The sequence below is a fragment of the Acromyrmex echinatior genome, chromosome 13, assembly GCF_024713525.1.
Source record: "Acromyrmex echinatior isolate Ae372 chromosome 13, ASM2471352v2, whole genome shotgun sequence".
NCBI classification, from domain to species: domain Eukaryota; kingdom Metazoa; phylum Arthropoda; class Insecta; order Hymenoptera; family Formicidae; genus Acromyrmex; species Acromyrmex echinatior.
In genome coordinates this window covers 11,451,552-11,466,570 of record NC_141864.1, presented here as the reverse complement: position 1 = coordinate 11,466,570, position 15,019 = coordinate 11,451,552, and the positions used below count along the sequence as shown (strand labels likewise).

The 15,019-nt window shown below is 26.8% G+C and overlaps 1 protein-coding gene across 4 annotated transcripts in view; it reads right to left on the bottom strand.

The window, feature by feature from the left end:
* LOC105151526 (facilitated trehalose transporter Tret1) overlaps positions 1 to 15,019 on the bottom strand; it is a 40,777-nt gene that overhangs the window by 17,333 nt on the left and 8,425 nt on the right. Inside the window, exon 1 of one of the 4 annotated variants that reach the window (XM_011065286.2) lies at positions 3,306 to 4,522. The exons of 2 other annotated variants lie outside the window; for them this stretch is intronic. In XM_011065286.2, coding sequence (XP_011063588.1) covers positions 3,306 to 3,497 — 192 coding nt within the window. In that variant the 5' untranslated portion in view covers positions 3,498 to 4,522. Of the gene's footprint in view, positions 1 to 2,772; positions 2,990 to 3,305; positions 4,523 to 15,019 lie in introns of those variants that run through there. One more of the 4 variants, XM_087412420.1, reaches the window with a different exon arrangement.

The following is a 15,019-nucleotide window of genomic DNA, read 5'->3' as shown; positions in this document are numbered from 1 at the left end:
ACGAAAAATGAAAAAGTTGAAAAATTAAATTTTGTCATTGATTTCTACATTCTACAGTCGACTCGTAATAACATGTGCTACATAAGAGTTTTAGACTTTGTACATTTGAGATAAGTTTAAATCGCTAGAGATTACATGAAAATATAATAATACTATGCTTGTAGAAATGAACTAAGAGTTTTAGTATAAGAAGAGAAAGGAAAATTTTATTTGTATATACAAATGAAATCAGTAAAGAGTAAAACAGAGCAGTGATTGTGACTAATAGTAGGTACCGGAAGAGATAGTGCTACAATATGTTAGATAAAAACATGTATGTATTTGAGTGAGATAAAATGATAATATAAGAAATGAATTAACGGTAGCAACATTTTTATTTTGGAATTTAAAAAATCTGTAGTAATATATCGATTAAGTTCGGCCGCGTCGCTCTAATATTTTAAATGATAAAAACCATCTTTTATGCGCGTGCGTAAAATGGATTTAATGTTTTTTTTTTATTATATCTCGAAAACTATTCAAAGTATCAAAAAATGTTTCATACAAAAGTTTTATAATAAAATTGTTCTGTTTACCCATGTAAATAATATTTAAAAAGAATTATCATATATAAAATTCAAATTTTCAAAATTATTTCTATATTACAATATTTATGTAGATAAATAAAAATAATTTTATTAAAAAAGTTTTATAATCAAACTTCCATAATTTTTGCAAATATACAAAAATTATAAATAGATTCTTATATATATTTTAACATCTTTAAAAAACATTTATGAAGTTGTATATAAAAAAAAGAAAAGGATAGAAAGAATTATTTAGTTAGGTGCAATATTTTGAAGAAAAGGAACAAGATACGAATGACTCATCGTGAATACTCCAAGAGTAAAATTATATTGAATAATATTAAAATAAAAAAATAATATTGTTTATTATCTGCATTATATACATATATTTAATTTATGACACAGAAAAAAGTTCATTTTAATAAATTAAATACACTGTAAAGATTATATCATATAATCTTTTTTTCCACAAGGATATTTGCATAGAATCTCACGTGATTTCATCATTACATGCTATACATAGAGAGTTAGTCTATACGTGTGAATTGTGAATCAATAAAAAAAAGGAGTCGTGATCGCATAATTTAGACAGTTAATGTTTAATCGTTAATGTTTCACTTCTTTTTTCTAGGGTTATAGTTACGACTAAATTTTTACGTAGTTAGAAATAAAGTAATGATAAAAGTAACTAGTGAAATCGTTATCGTTACCTCAAAAATGTAATTGCGTTACCATAAACGTTACTCAGAAGAAAATGTAACGTCGTTACCCATTCGTTACCGAAAAAAGTAACTTGTAACGGTAATGACGTTACAAATAACATATTACTTGCCAATCCTGTATATATATATATATATATATATATATATATATATATATATATATATATACATACACGTATGTATATAAAACATTTTATTAGAATAAATACCAATCAAATGTTTGGTTAATATAATAACACATAATAAACATAATGTTACTTTTACAAACATTTAATAGTAAGTATTACTAAATGGTTACAGTTTGATAATCAATTTATTAAATGAAGAGTAGACTTTCAAAATACGTTTTTGTCCAAAAATTCATTTATTTAGTTAGAGGTGACATAGTGTTCAGTGTTGAAAGACTCATATTATAAGCTCTAAGATGTCCAGAAAGTATTTTTTCATCGTTAATTTATGCTGAAAAAACATAGACATTTCGGAGTGCATTATGTTTTTTTTTAAACTAGAAACAAAATGCATTTGTTTAACATTTTTAGCATTTGTTTAGCAATTTTGTTTAATATTCTTACTGATTAACATATTGTTATTTTCTGTAAAGTACGTAATTTTTTCATGTGCATAGTATCTTTCTTTCTCGTTTTCTGAAAATTACAAATTTTGGATAAAACGTATTTTGAAAGTCTGCTCCTCAAATATTTATGTATAAAATAATTATTTTTAGTTGTATTAACTAAATATTTGATTGACATTATTTCGCTATATATTTAGTATAGCTGTTACTAGATTCCGAGGACTCAACTACTAAAAAAATGTAGTGGTTGGGTAATTATGGCAATGCAACTTTGCTAGTATTGCTATTGTATTGTTAATATTGTTATCCTATGTGTTGCCATCAATTGCGCACAATATTGCCAAATATTGTTAATGTATTGCTATGTATTGATATGTATTGCTAGCACATTGCTAGCGTATTATTGCTAATACTACAGTTAGCATTGCCTGTTTTATTATTGTACTGCCGCAATATATTTCTAAAGAAATGTACACTGATTGATAATGGTTGACTCCTCGCCAGACTTATTTTTCAGTGTATGAAGAATAAAATGAACGTACGTATTACAAACAACCATGCATACTTGTTCGAAAAATTTTCGTGTGTAATAAATCAATAATTGTTCGGGACTTTGTGAGATTAGAATGACTCAATATTGTTTATTTTACAAATATTAACACTCAGAATAAAACATCTTGTCTTAATGTAGATTGAGAACTTTATAAAGTTAGAGGGAAAAACGTAAGATATAAAAAATAACGTACCTTCTTATTTAACATAATAAATATTCGAAATATATAAATTAAGTTTAAACTTTGCAGCACATTAGAATGTCGCAAAGGCAGATGCATCTTTTTACAAGAGTTGACACTATTAGTACTAACTGTTAGTACGTTGTAAAAATATAAAGGATCCTTACATTACTTACAGTGCTCATAAAATCCAATTTTATCCCACATAAGATCCTTGTTCGCGGACCACTACAATTTTTTAAAACATATCATATTTCCATTTTGAAAAATTTATACTTTATTTTATCACTTTATGTTATCATTTAATGTTAACTTATTAATTGTTAATTAGATTTTACAAAGTATGATAACATAATTTTCATAACGATGTGCTTTATGGTAAAGTTCGTTGAAAATACAATATTTCATGCAACTCATGTACACTATATAACGTTAATTGCGTCACACTTATCATATTTATCACTTTATCAGTCAGTTACATTATATATCGGGAGGATTAAAATAATTTATATTATTATGTTATTATCATCTTTGATAAAGTATATTGAGTTATTAATAAAACAAATTATACGTTACCATCTAGTATCAGCTTTTATTAATAATTTTAATGTTTATTAGATTTATTCGTTTATATAGTTTATATTATTATTATTATTATATATTTTGAAATTTGAGTTTATATTACATCTTACTGAAAATATGTACGTACCTTGCATCTTTCCATGCACGTTGATACATGCACACCCTCATTGTTAAGATTTACTTGTCCATTCGCATTATTAACATGCTCGTTTGGATTTTTAATGTCTTTGTGTTCATTCGTATTGTTAACATCTATTTGTTCTTTCACGTTATTAGTGTTTGTTCGTTCGTTCGTATTATTAATGTCCGTGTTCGTCATGGTATCTTCTATTTGATTTTATTTTCTGATAATTAATCGTATCAATTAAATAATATCACGTAACCTATTCGGTGATTTTTCCTCACAAAACGTTATTCGCAATTTTAGAAAAAGGTCAGTCTTTTTTTATCTTCGTTACTAGTGCTACTTCTCACTCTCTCTCTCTCTCTCTTTGTCGCGGTTTAATCTTTTATATATCTTTACAATATTCGATTCTAATACTTATCTTGATAATAAGATAATCTCGATATTACATATTGAAAGGTACTTTAAACCATCATAATTATTAATCGATTACTTACATTTAAAAGATATAAGAATGTGAAGTGATTTGGAATTTGACTGAAATGATGCGAAAGCGTTGAAATAAATTAACTATTATCTCGTTTAGATATGCCGCGGAGTTTTTTAGATTGCGTCTCCCTCTTCTATTTTTAATATTTTTTGTCTAGATATAATATCATCGTATATACGTACAATAAACACCGACTTACGTTGAATTGTTTATTCTCTAAACTGTCTGTTTGTATACCACCTTCTTCAATCTTTAAAGAATAAACACGTCTAACTTGTAACCAGCGGTTTTATTATTTCAAGCGATGTTTTCAATATTCAGATTGCTCCGGACAATTCTAAAAGATATCTACAATTTTTTGAGTCGCTTTGTCTTAAGATCTGTAAACGTACACGTCCAATGCTCGCTATTATGTCCGAGCGATCGTCTTCATCGTAACAAGTTAAAAAATTTTCTAAATATATCGATATAATCTTTCTACGTTGCACGATCCAGCTTCTCTGAAACTACTTGAAAATATTTCTCTTTGTGCGTGTATGCCTTGGGAAAAAAAATCTCGTCCAGTTTATTCCGACATCCGCGAGTCTTTCGATTAGCGCGAGATGTAAGTCTTCGGATGTAGCCGCGGTGATCAGAGCTAACTGGGAACTCGTTATTGACTGAGAACGACGTACGGAATTTATCTGCTGCACCCGGTCACGTTCTCCACTCCGGGACCATTCTCGCAGCATGATGATCCGCTGTATCGCTGAACGATACATACACGAATATCAAATATAAACCCAGCGTGTATATATTTCTGTTACTGAGAATTCTGTATTGATAAGAAAGAGGCGTAGAAAGACTATCAAGGGTTTGAAGATAGTTCATTATTGATAGTTGACGGGTCGCAAATCGATGTAACAATGTTAAATCCGACAATGTAATTAACAATAATCATGACATTAATAATAAGATTGTAATTTATCATAATGTCGCAAGAATTTTGATTGAGAGAAAAAGAAAATGACATGCATAATTCGGTTATGTCAAAGAAAAGAAAGCGAAAAGAAACATGGTTAAAGTCAGTGTCAGGCAAAATTTAATAAATTTATAGATTAATGATTACAGTTAAAAAAAGTTTAATTTTTGACTACAGTAAACGATTAAAATCTTTTGCCCCCAACTAAATCTTAGGTATTAATCAATTAAATTTTTAATTTGTAGTTTTAATCGATTGAAACAATTTATTGCGTGTAACTGCTACAAATTAAAACATAAATCGTTATTTATTAATCATTTGTGTTTAATTAAACATAAATTAAACCTACTTAATTAATTTTTCGTTCTAAAGGTGTTGTACATATGTATAACATTGCTTTTGATATTATTGCAATGCTCAAAAATATCTTAGTTTTCTATTAGTATTAGTATTATAATGTTTCAATTTATAATAAAAATTATACAAATTTATAATAAAAATTAAATTGATTACCTATAGAAAAAAACCATATTTTATTAATATGTGCAATCTCTTTCTTAGTTTCTATAAAAACATAAAACGATTTTTCGATTAAAGGCCACACACAAAATGACGTAAGCTGCATAAGCACAACATAGGACCTCTGAACAAACAAACATCTTATGTAAATCAATATGACGTCTTTTTGTCGGATAATCATTGGTCCAGCAGTGCTATGTTACGCTTATGTCATTTTATGTGTAGTGGCCCTAACTGTGATTTGAATAGCTTTTCAATTTGAAAAGCTTTTCAATATGATAAACATGTTCTTTAATAATATGTGTAGATTGTAAAAATTATCAATATTATTTTTTACACATGAAAATTAATGATTGATAATTGAATATTTTTTTAATGAACTGTTTCTTTAATCAGATGATTTGCTTCAATAATTGACTAAATTAGTTATACTACATATCATTTTTAATTGATTTCTTTAAGCCTGAACTTAATTGATTAAGCATATAAAATTAATCGATTGTGCCCAACACTGGTTGAAGTAAATGTATATTCATAGCAATCGCATCTTTTTAAATTTAAAATTCATTTCATGATTTGTTTATATCTTCTCTTTCATATTAAATCTATAGATATATATTAATTAGATTATAAAGCAATTCAATAATTTTTGAGAAATTAATTATTTTAAAAGGTTATGTATTATATAATTTTATATTTATTATTTTTGTTTCAACAATTAAAAATGTTAACAAACTTAACTTAATTTAATTTAATTTTCAGTTTGATTAAAATAAAAATATCTCTCCGGGTTTAAATCAATCAACAATATAGATGCTCGAAAATATCAGATGCGATTGCATTTTTAAATCATACGTTCGTTATATGTAGCAAATAGAATTTATACGTCATATATATATAATACGTCATGCAAATGAATATTTAATCTGAAATATCTGTTTGTTGAATCCAGTCAAAGTGAAAGGTTAATTAGTAAGGCAACCAAAATTATACTGTACAAATCCCTTTTTAAGCGCCTAAAATATCTTGTGAAGTTAAAAAAATGCTCTAAAGGAATGTATCCCAAAAAAATTATGCTGTAAAAATCCCTTTTTAAACGCCTAAAATATGTTTTGTGAAATTGAAAAAAATGCTCTAAAAAAAGAAATATATGCATTTAAAAATTATTTTTTATCGCACAAATTTTCAAATTATTAATTAAGTTTTTTACTTATAATAACAAAGTAAAATGAATTTGATAAAATTTGTTTACATTTTTAAAAAATTTGATTAGTCTTATAGGGAATTAAAATTAAAATACATATTATTTATTATAACAACTCGAGAGAGAGAGAGAGAGAGAGAGAGAGAGAGAGAGAGCCTTTGATGTTATGTATTGTATTATACATAGAAATATAGAAGATTGAACGTAAAAGCACGAAATCTTTTTCTTCCTGATTTCTCTGACATTACTGCATCGCACCAATGCATCGCGGCGTGTGGGAATCATTTATCTATTCAATTCCTTTTTCAAAAATATAAAATATGTTGTAGCATATTTCTGATTGAAAAAACTTATCTTAAAGAAATCCTATTTATTATTATATCAGAAAAAAACTAATCATAAACTTAAATTAGAAAACAATGTAAAATATACAATCAAAATAGTATCATAAAATATCATAAAATATGTAAATATTGTGCACGTGTGGGTGAAATATGCAAAAATATGCTATAACATATAGGATTCAAAATACATAATTTCTTATGAAACAAATTTGTATTTAGTTTATTTCTTTATTAATCAAACAAAAAAAACATGCTCTATGCATATTTTGGTTGCCCTACTAATAGCAATCAGCGTGAGATTTCCATAAAACTTCACGCTTCGATTGATTCTGTGCTACAAATTTATCGTATGACTTCTAAATTCTTTCCGGTCTTATTTACGCTTCAGTCATGTTGACATTGACTTGCGTAACTTCCTCGAACAAAATATGTATTGTATTAGGTGTTGGAATTAATTCGTAGCGTTTTTTAATGAAAGAATGTTATTTATTTCACATGAGCATTAAAAAATACATTAATGAAAGTACTTCCCATCACTTGTAAAACGCTACGAATTAATTCCAACACCTAATAATTACCAAGACATAATTTGTATCATGACATATCTGTTAATTTAACGTTGATTTCTAAAATAGGCGCTCATTAAAAATATATTTTACGATAATTAAATTATATTTCTTTAAATTGTGTATCGTCATTAATGCCAACATGGTCAATTTAAGTAAAGATTTTGATATTCTCCTCTATATTCATCTTTAGATAAAAATTATAATGTATATACTTAAATTTTTACATTAATGAAAATTCAATTCTATTTTTCTATATTTGATCTGCTGTACTAGTAAAATTATAACATAAAATTATGTTATAATTTTACTAGTACAGCAGATCTTACTCTATTCTAACAAAATCTATAAGTTATTGTGTAGATAGCAGAGAGAGATTTATTAAGAGTGCTAATTGCCATTTGATAGATATAATATTGCTAAAACTATAATAGTATAAATTATATTTTGTAAGAACGAATCAATTTTTATCTAATTAACCTTTTTTGTTGTATTAGCGAAACAATTTGGTTATATAATCAAAGCATAATTGAACATGTTTTTGTGATCGGTGATGCGCCACATCTGACTCACATCAGTATAATGTATGGTCTCTAAATACCTAATAGTAAATTATCATTCTTTTGACCTGACAAGAGTAGATATAGATTGATATTTGATGATCGCTCGACAAGGATGGCTATTGCCATGTACAATGTGGCGAAAAGTGCATGAAACAAGTGCTGAAACTTTTTATTGCAGTGCCAAGGGACTCATCTATTACTTGCATGAATAAAATTAGTAAACTATGATCAGAAGCAAAAAATTATTGGATGCACAACTTTTGTATCTACAATAGAATAGAACAGAAACGGAAAAACTTGAAGAAAAATTCGCGAGAAGTAAGAGCTCCATAAAATATAAAATAACCTAAAGAAGAAGATAGGATTGGAAATAAAGTAGGAATAATGTAATAGATAAATACGAAAAAGATAAATTAATAAATTAGAAAGTTATTATTGTAGTATGATAACAACGCATTACAACGCAGAGAAAAGTCCAGTCAGTAAAAGTAATAAAAATATAAAAGAATTAAATCCAAATAAATAAATAACATAAAGAATACTAAATAGAATCAATAATTTTCCAGCATTATCATTAGTCTGTGTTATAATGAAACATTGTCGCGCCTGGATGACTAGATGCAGAAGTATAATGTATATCATCAAGCAATCAAAAAATGTATAATACACATCTTTTATCCATTTATAGGTCTATTTATAAGTGGTATAAATTTATAAGTCTAATAATTGCCGCTTTATACAGATGAGTGTCGAATCTTTCTTACGAGAAAACACGTCATCTATTAAGGCGGGGACCCTAAAGATGATTATAATCATAGTGTAAATAGGATTTACACAGACGATTTTCGTGTCACTGACACATCACCACATACATAATAAATAAATAGTAGTACATCTCACGCACACATAATACACATAAATATTAGTATAACAGTAACGTTTTAATTCCAACGTCTAAGTCCAATTCTAAGAACTCCACGTTGTTTCTTCGTGCAAACTATTAGTCTGTAGATTATTATTTTGTAATTACAAATTGCACAACTCTAGAATGCTATATTGGACTAAAAAAATGATGAAGATCAATTTCAGATCTCAATTTTGAAATTCTTTGACGTTCTTGGCATAAATTACACTTAGACACGTATTAATACATATACTTTAATCATAGTTAAGGATTTTCGAATCCTTTTAAAAATCTAGGGAAGAGAAAAATTGTAATTGTTGTACAAAAAATATATGGTTTAGTCATAATACAAATGACTATAGAACCTCTTCCATCTGTTTGTTTCATAACAAATCAAGTTTTGCTGTAATAACACAAATTGATTACAACAACAAATTTCTTTTGTCATCATAATGAATTTATGTGAGCAGTAAGTGATTTTGCTTCAATAGAAAAAGTATTTGCTAAAAATATACTATTTTGCTTTAATAAATGAACGTAATTCTAAAAAGAAATATATTAAGTAAATTTTTTTTTATTAACAGATTCTACTTTAATAACGAATAATTTTTAGAATTAATTCTATCAACTAATTTGTGATCGCTGCCACGAGTATTTAGCGGTGATAATTTTGCTGCAACAGTGGAATTATTTTTCTTGGTAATCAATTACAATGCTTGAATATGCAAAGCGATAAGAAACATTTGTGGTTTATAGAAGAACAATAATGTATCTCACGTCATTTTCGGTATCTGCTATATAAATTACAGTATCGCCATTGTCACGAGACATTGTAAGCAAATAAATATTAACACTTGCAAAACTGACCTCAATGCAATCGCAAATGTAATTAACGCAAGATGTAATGTTTTGCCAAAGTCTGCTTGTGCAATGTCTCTCAACATTTGTGTGAGTAGTATTAATTAGCAGAAGACTTTTATAGATAGATTTAATTTTACCAGCTGTTTCCTTTATTTATTCCTTTATCCATTCTGACGTCATTTAATACGTGCCGATTTTGGATTGAGATTATTATTGTGCATATTATTGTATCTCATTAATTTTTATTGATGATTCAATATATAGTAGTATTTTATTTCAGTGATGTATACAGGGTGTTTGATAAATAATGATAAAACTCTCGCATAGGAGTAGAGCGAACTAAACTAAGTCGAAAAGTTCTCTATCATTTTGCAATTTTCGCAATGGTTAACAAGACATTAATTACTAAAAATAGCCAAATATTAATCTTCGAGAATTTTTTACCCAAATATTATCATCCTATAGAAAAACAACAGACAAAAATTTATTTTTCTTTTCATAGAACTCTAAGAATTTTTACAGAATTTTTTATCAACTTTTCAATGCTGCATTTTTTTATTTTTACCAACATGAGAAAATAAGATATTAAAAAATTCTAAAAAAAATTCTCGAAACTTTATGAGAAGAAAATAAGCAATTTTTGTCTCTCTCATACTTCATTTTTATTCAAATTAAATTTTACTTTTAAATTTAAACACGTACGATTATGTATGCGTATACAGGATGTTTGAAATAAAAATGTTAAAACTTTGGGAACATGTAGAGAATCGATAAATTAAGAAAGAAAATCCTGTAGAGTTATGCTCGTTTTTGCTTCGTTTTGGAGAAAATTGGCAAAAAAAGGAAACAAAACATAGTAGCTTTGTCGTACTGCCTTTGAAATATTATCATCGCTGAAATCGTGCACGAAAACAATAATAATAATTTTGTTTTTAGATGAAAACTTTTTTGTTTACATTTCTGCCTTCCTTCTGTAAATTTGTCAGTTACTATTCTGACTATGTAAGAAATCATCGAGAATTACTCCTGTCACAATATGCCGTGTACATATTCTAAAGTTGAATATGTTGATATGGTTTTCTTCAAAACGAAACAAAAATAAGCATATCTCTACACGACCTTTTTCTTAGTTTATCGATCCCCTACACACTCCCGAAGGTTTGACATTTAAATTCTAAATTCTACATCCTGTATATGTAATACATGATTTGTATGTATATTTTTTGTATGTATTAGGTGTTGGAATTAATTCGTAGCGTTTTTTAATGAAAGAATGTTATTTATTTCACATGAGCATTAAAAAATACATTAATGAAAGTACTTCCCATCACTTGTAAAACGCTACGAATTAATTCCAACACCTAATATATATACAAAACGCTATTATAATTGAAAAAACTAATTTTTATTACGCTCACAGCAATTACTCAAGCACGGTACAATTCTAATGACAGCAGATCATGATTTGTAGCGGGAATAATTTTGTACAAGTATATTGTGACTAAGTCAAAAATAAAACCCATTACGAACAGAAAAAGGATTTTTTTAAATTATTTCAATTAACTTTGTAAGAAGTTCTTTGTTAATTCGAAGTCGAAAAGGAATTCTTGTTAATTTCGAACAAATTATGTTAATTCAAAGAAGTCAAGAAAATATTCTCTGTAATTTTTCTGAGTATTTTTCTGAGTGATGTTCAACGTGAAAAAACATAGTCTATTAAAAAAAATCGATTTTCGGTCTAAATAGTCGATTTCCGTCTAAAGTCTAAAATATTACCATTCAGTAATTCGATAATTCGATTTTATTGCATTCCTGATTTATTTATCAAAATTTTCAAAATTTTTAATACAAATCATTTCTTTCGTTTTTAAATGAATAACGCCTAGGGTGTGTATATTATGTGTATAAAAATATATATTGTATATAAAAATATATATTATAAATGTATATGTATATTATTGAATGTTTAATTATAAATATACACTTTAGGTTTAAGTAATATCTATTTTAATTAAGTACAACTAATTATATTCTTCTTGAAGTAGTATAATACATTCTAACATTTGAATTACAAAAATCTCTTGTACGTCATTGAAGAAGACGATTTAATAACGATAATGCTAATGCCGTGTAATTATAACAAAAGAATATGGTGAAAGAGACACGTGGTTATGCTTGAAACGTGTATTAACTCGGAGATGTTTCTGTGTTGGGGATTGACACGTGCATATAAATTAGAAGCGACAACTAAGTACAACTCGGTTTTAAGACAATAAGTCTGTACGTAATACAACATGACAGTGTTATTACAGAAGTCTCAGTGCTTGCGTAAGAGGATTAAAATTATATTGTGTACGCACGTCATCACACACTGATCTTCGGACTCCGAGACCGATCGGTTTTGGAACGAGATGGAAAATTGATACAGCATATGCGTTCAAATTTTGCGATCACCAAGCATGATCACAATAAAAGTTGACAGTTGATCAACAGAAAAGATAATAATCGTATCGCTATTATTATCTATAACACTGCTCAACAAAAATTACTTTTGCTAAACATCGAAATGAGACTAATAGTCCTTTATAATTTTTTTTGAATGCTGCCCATTCAGCACAGATTTGCAACAATATAAAATCTCTGTAATATTGCTGCAACATGCAATCCAATGCAATTTGCGCAATTTTTGTGCAATTTTGTGTTGTGGGGTAAATACGAATCCGTTCTTTAAATTGCTTTATCACATCATAATCTTGAGAAATTTTCAATTAAAGTTGCAAAAAAATAACCACTTTTAGTTATTTTGTTATATTGTAACAATATATTTAATGTGGAAAAGTATTACTTCAATTAAAATTAATGTTGTTAGGACTCTTTCAACTCTCAAAGGAATTTTTTTAGTGTCGACAGCAGTTAACACGTTAATAAGCGACATGTCAGTCACTAGTGACAATACACCTTTCGTTCAGATCGTGTTATTGACTGATAATAGAAAATTTTTACATATTAAGCGCCAATATTAATTATAAATAATTAAATGCGTGAACAAGAAAAGAAAGGAATAAGCTCGGCGCTTAACATGTAAGATATTCATATCAAATCATGGATGACTTATCAAATAGTTTTCAATTATATTGATTCGTACTTAAAGATTTTTAAACTGTTGATATGAAAATTTAAAATCATCTAAATTTAAGCCTCTAAATTTAAGCGTAATCCAAATTTGTTTTAAATTCTGACATCTGCTATATTGATTTCATCATTTTGAATTTTGACATAGGATTTGTATGGACGGCCAAAAGACTACAGAAAATGATCGTTCTGGTGTTTTTTTTTTGCATCAAACATGTTTAATTACAAGATTATTAAATCTCATCACTTGCAATCGCGAGATTATTAGATTCCATTATCGCGCGCGCTTATAATCGCAAGGTTATCGAGCATTAACTCATTATCGCGCACAATAACCGCAATAAATAGTGCAAAAAAAAAGGTAAAGTATGATGTCGATCCTGACTTTGCAGAATTTATTTGATTAATTGGTATCTTTTTAAGCTTTTTATTTGGACATTCACTTGAAATTAAAATTTTACTTTAATTTCTGACAATTTGGGAGAAAAATGTATGTTCAAAATATATGATAAAAAAGTTTTAGACTGGTGAAATATTCGAAAAATAATACATTTGAGAAAAAAAATTTCATACAAAAGTCGTATGATTTAAATAAATGCGTCAAACAGTGATATCTATTTGATTTTGAACGCAAGTGAAGGAGCTTTCAATCATGTTTAAAATTTCAAATGGAAACACCTACTTTTTATTTAATATTCTTATAATTCACATGAAGATCTTTTTAAGGATGTTTTGACCATACATATAATATTAATTAAAAGTATCAGTGAAATAATCGATCAAAATAGATTAATATCAACAAATATTATTTTAAAAGTTTTTGTGATATACAGGGTGTCGCGTAAGTTTTGGCCAATTGCTTTTGTGTAAATAGAGCGGACTACACTGAGTTAAAAAGTCCATTTTGCAATTTTCGTAATAGTTAACAAGATATTAATTGCTAAAAATTATCGAAAATTGATCTTCAATAATTTTTATACAAATACTACTAACTTTAGAAAAAAACTACAAGAAAAATTGTTTATTTTCTTCTCATAGAGCTCTTTTTAAAAAATTTTTTTATCAACTTTTTAGGACTGCATTTTCTTATTTTTAGCAACATAAGAAAATACATATTTAAAAATTCTTAAAAAATTCTGAAAAAATTCTAAGAACTTTATGAGAAGAAAATAAATAATTTTTGTCTCTCGCTGTTATTCTGTAAAGTTGATAGTAGATTTGAAAAATAGTAGATTAAAAAATTAGTAGATTAAAAAATTATTGAAAACCAATATTCAGCGATATTTAATAATTAATATCTTGTTAACGATTGCAAAAATTGCAAAATAGTCGAGGACTTTTTGACTCAGTTTAGTCCGCTCTGTCTACATAAAACCGATTGAAAAAACTTAAAACTTACAGGACACCCTGTATAGCGTGTGAATTTGAAACTAACTGCAAAACAGAAAATAATTTAGAAGACAAATAATTTGGTTTATAATGGTTTTACGCAGCAAAATCATATTTTTCTCTGTAGTTTTAGATTAATAACTTTTAAATGAATAGTATTAGAATAGCATTAGATAATAGTATTAGATTAATAACTTTTATGAATCCTAATATACTTTTGAATGCATATTTATTATTGTTTAATTAATGTATATTAAAAATTTGATTTAATTCTTATTAATGTTATTTTCTATCAGATTTACAAATGAGTACAAAACTTAATTTTATTAATTTTCATAAGAATCAATTAACAAAAGAATTTAATAACCTTCAAACCAATAAGAAAATTGTACTCAAATTTTTTATATAGATATTTAAACGTAGCAATAGAATAATGTATGAAATTTTTATATTTTTGGTAATGTTTTGAAAAGTATCCATTTTTACAACATTATAGAATGAGAGGAAGTTCTTTTGGTTAAGTATTTTTCAAGGTATAAGTTAAAACAAAGTTTAAGTATTGCCAGTATTATTATTATCCAACGTATTTAATTAACGATAAAGAAAGTTTTTGAATGTTTTTCAAGAATATGATCTTCCAAGGCCATTAGTGATTATTTTATTTTCATTTTTACGTAAAAGTGAATGTTAACTATTATCTAGAAAAATACTTAATTAAAAGGAGTTTCATTGTAGTATTTTAAGTAAATTTTAATGTCAACTACAAGATTATTGAAAAGTAGGA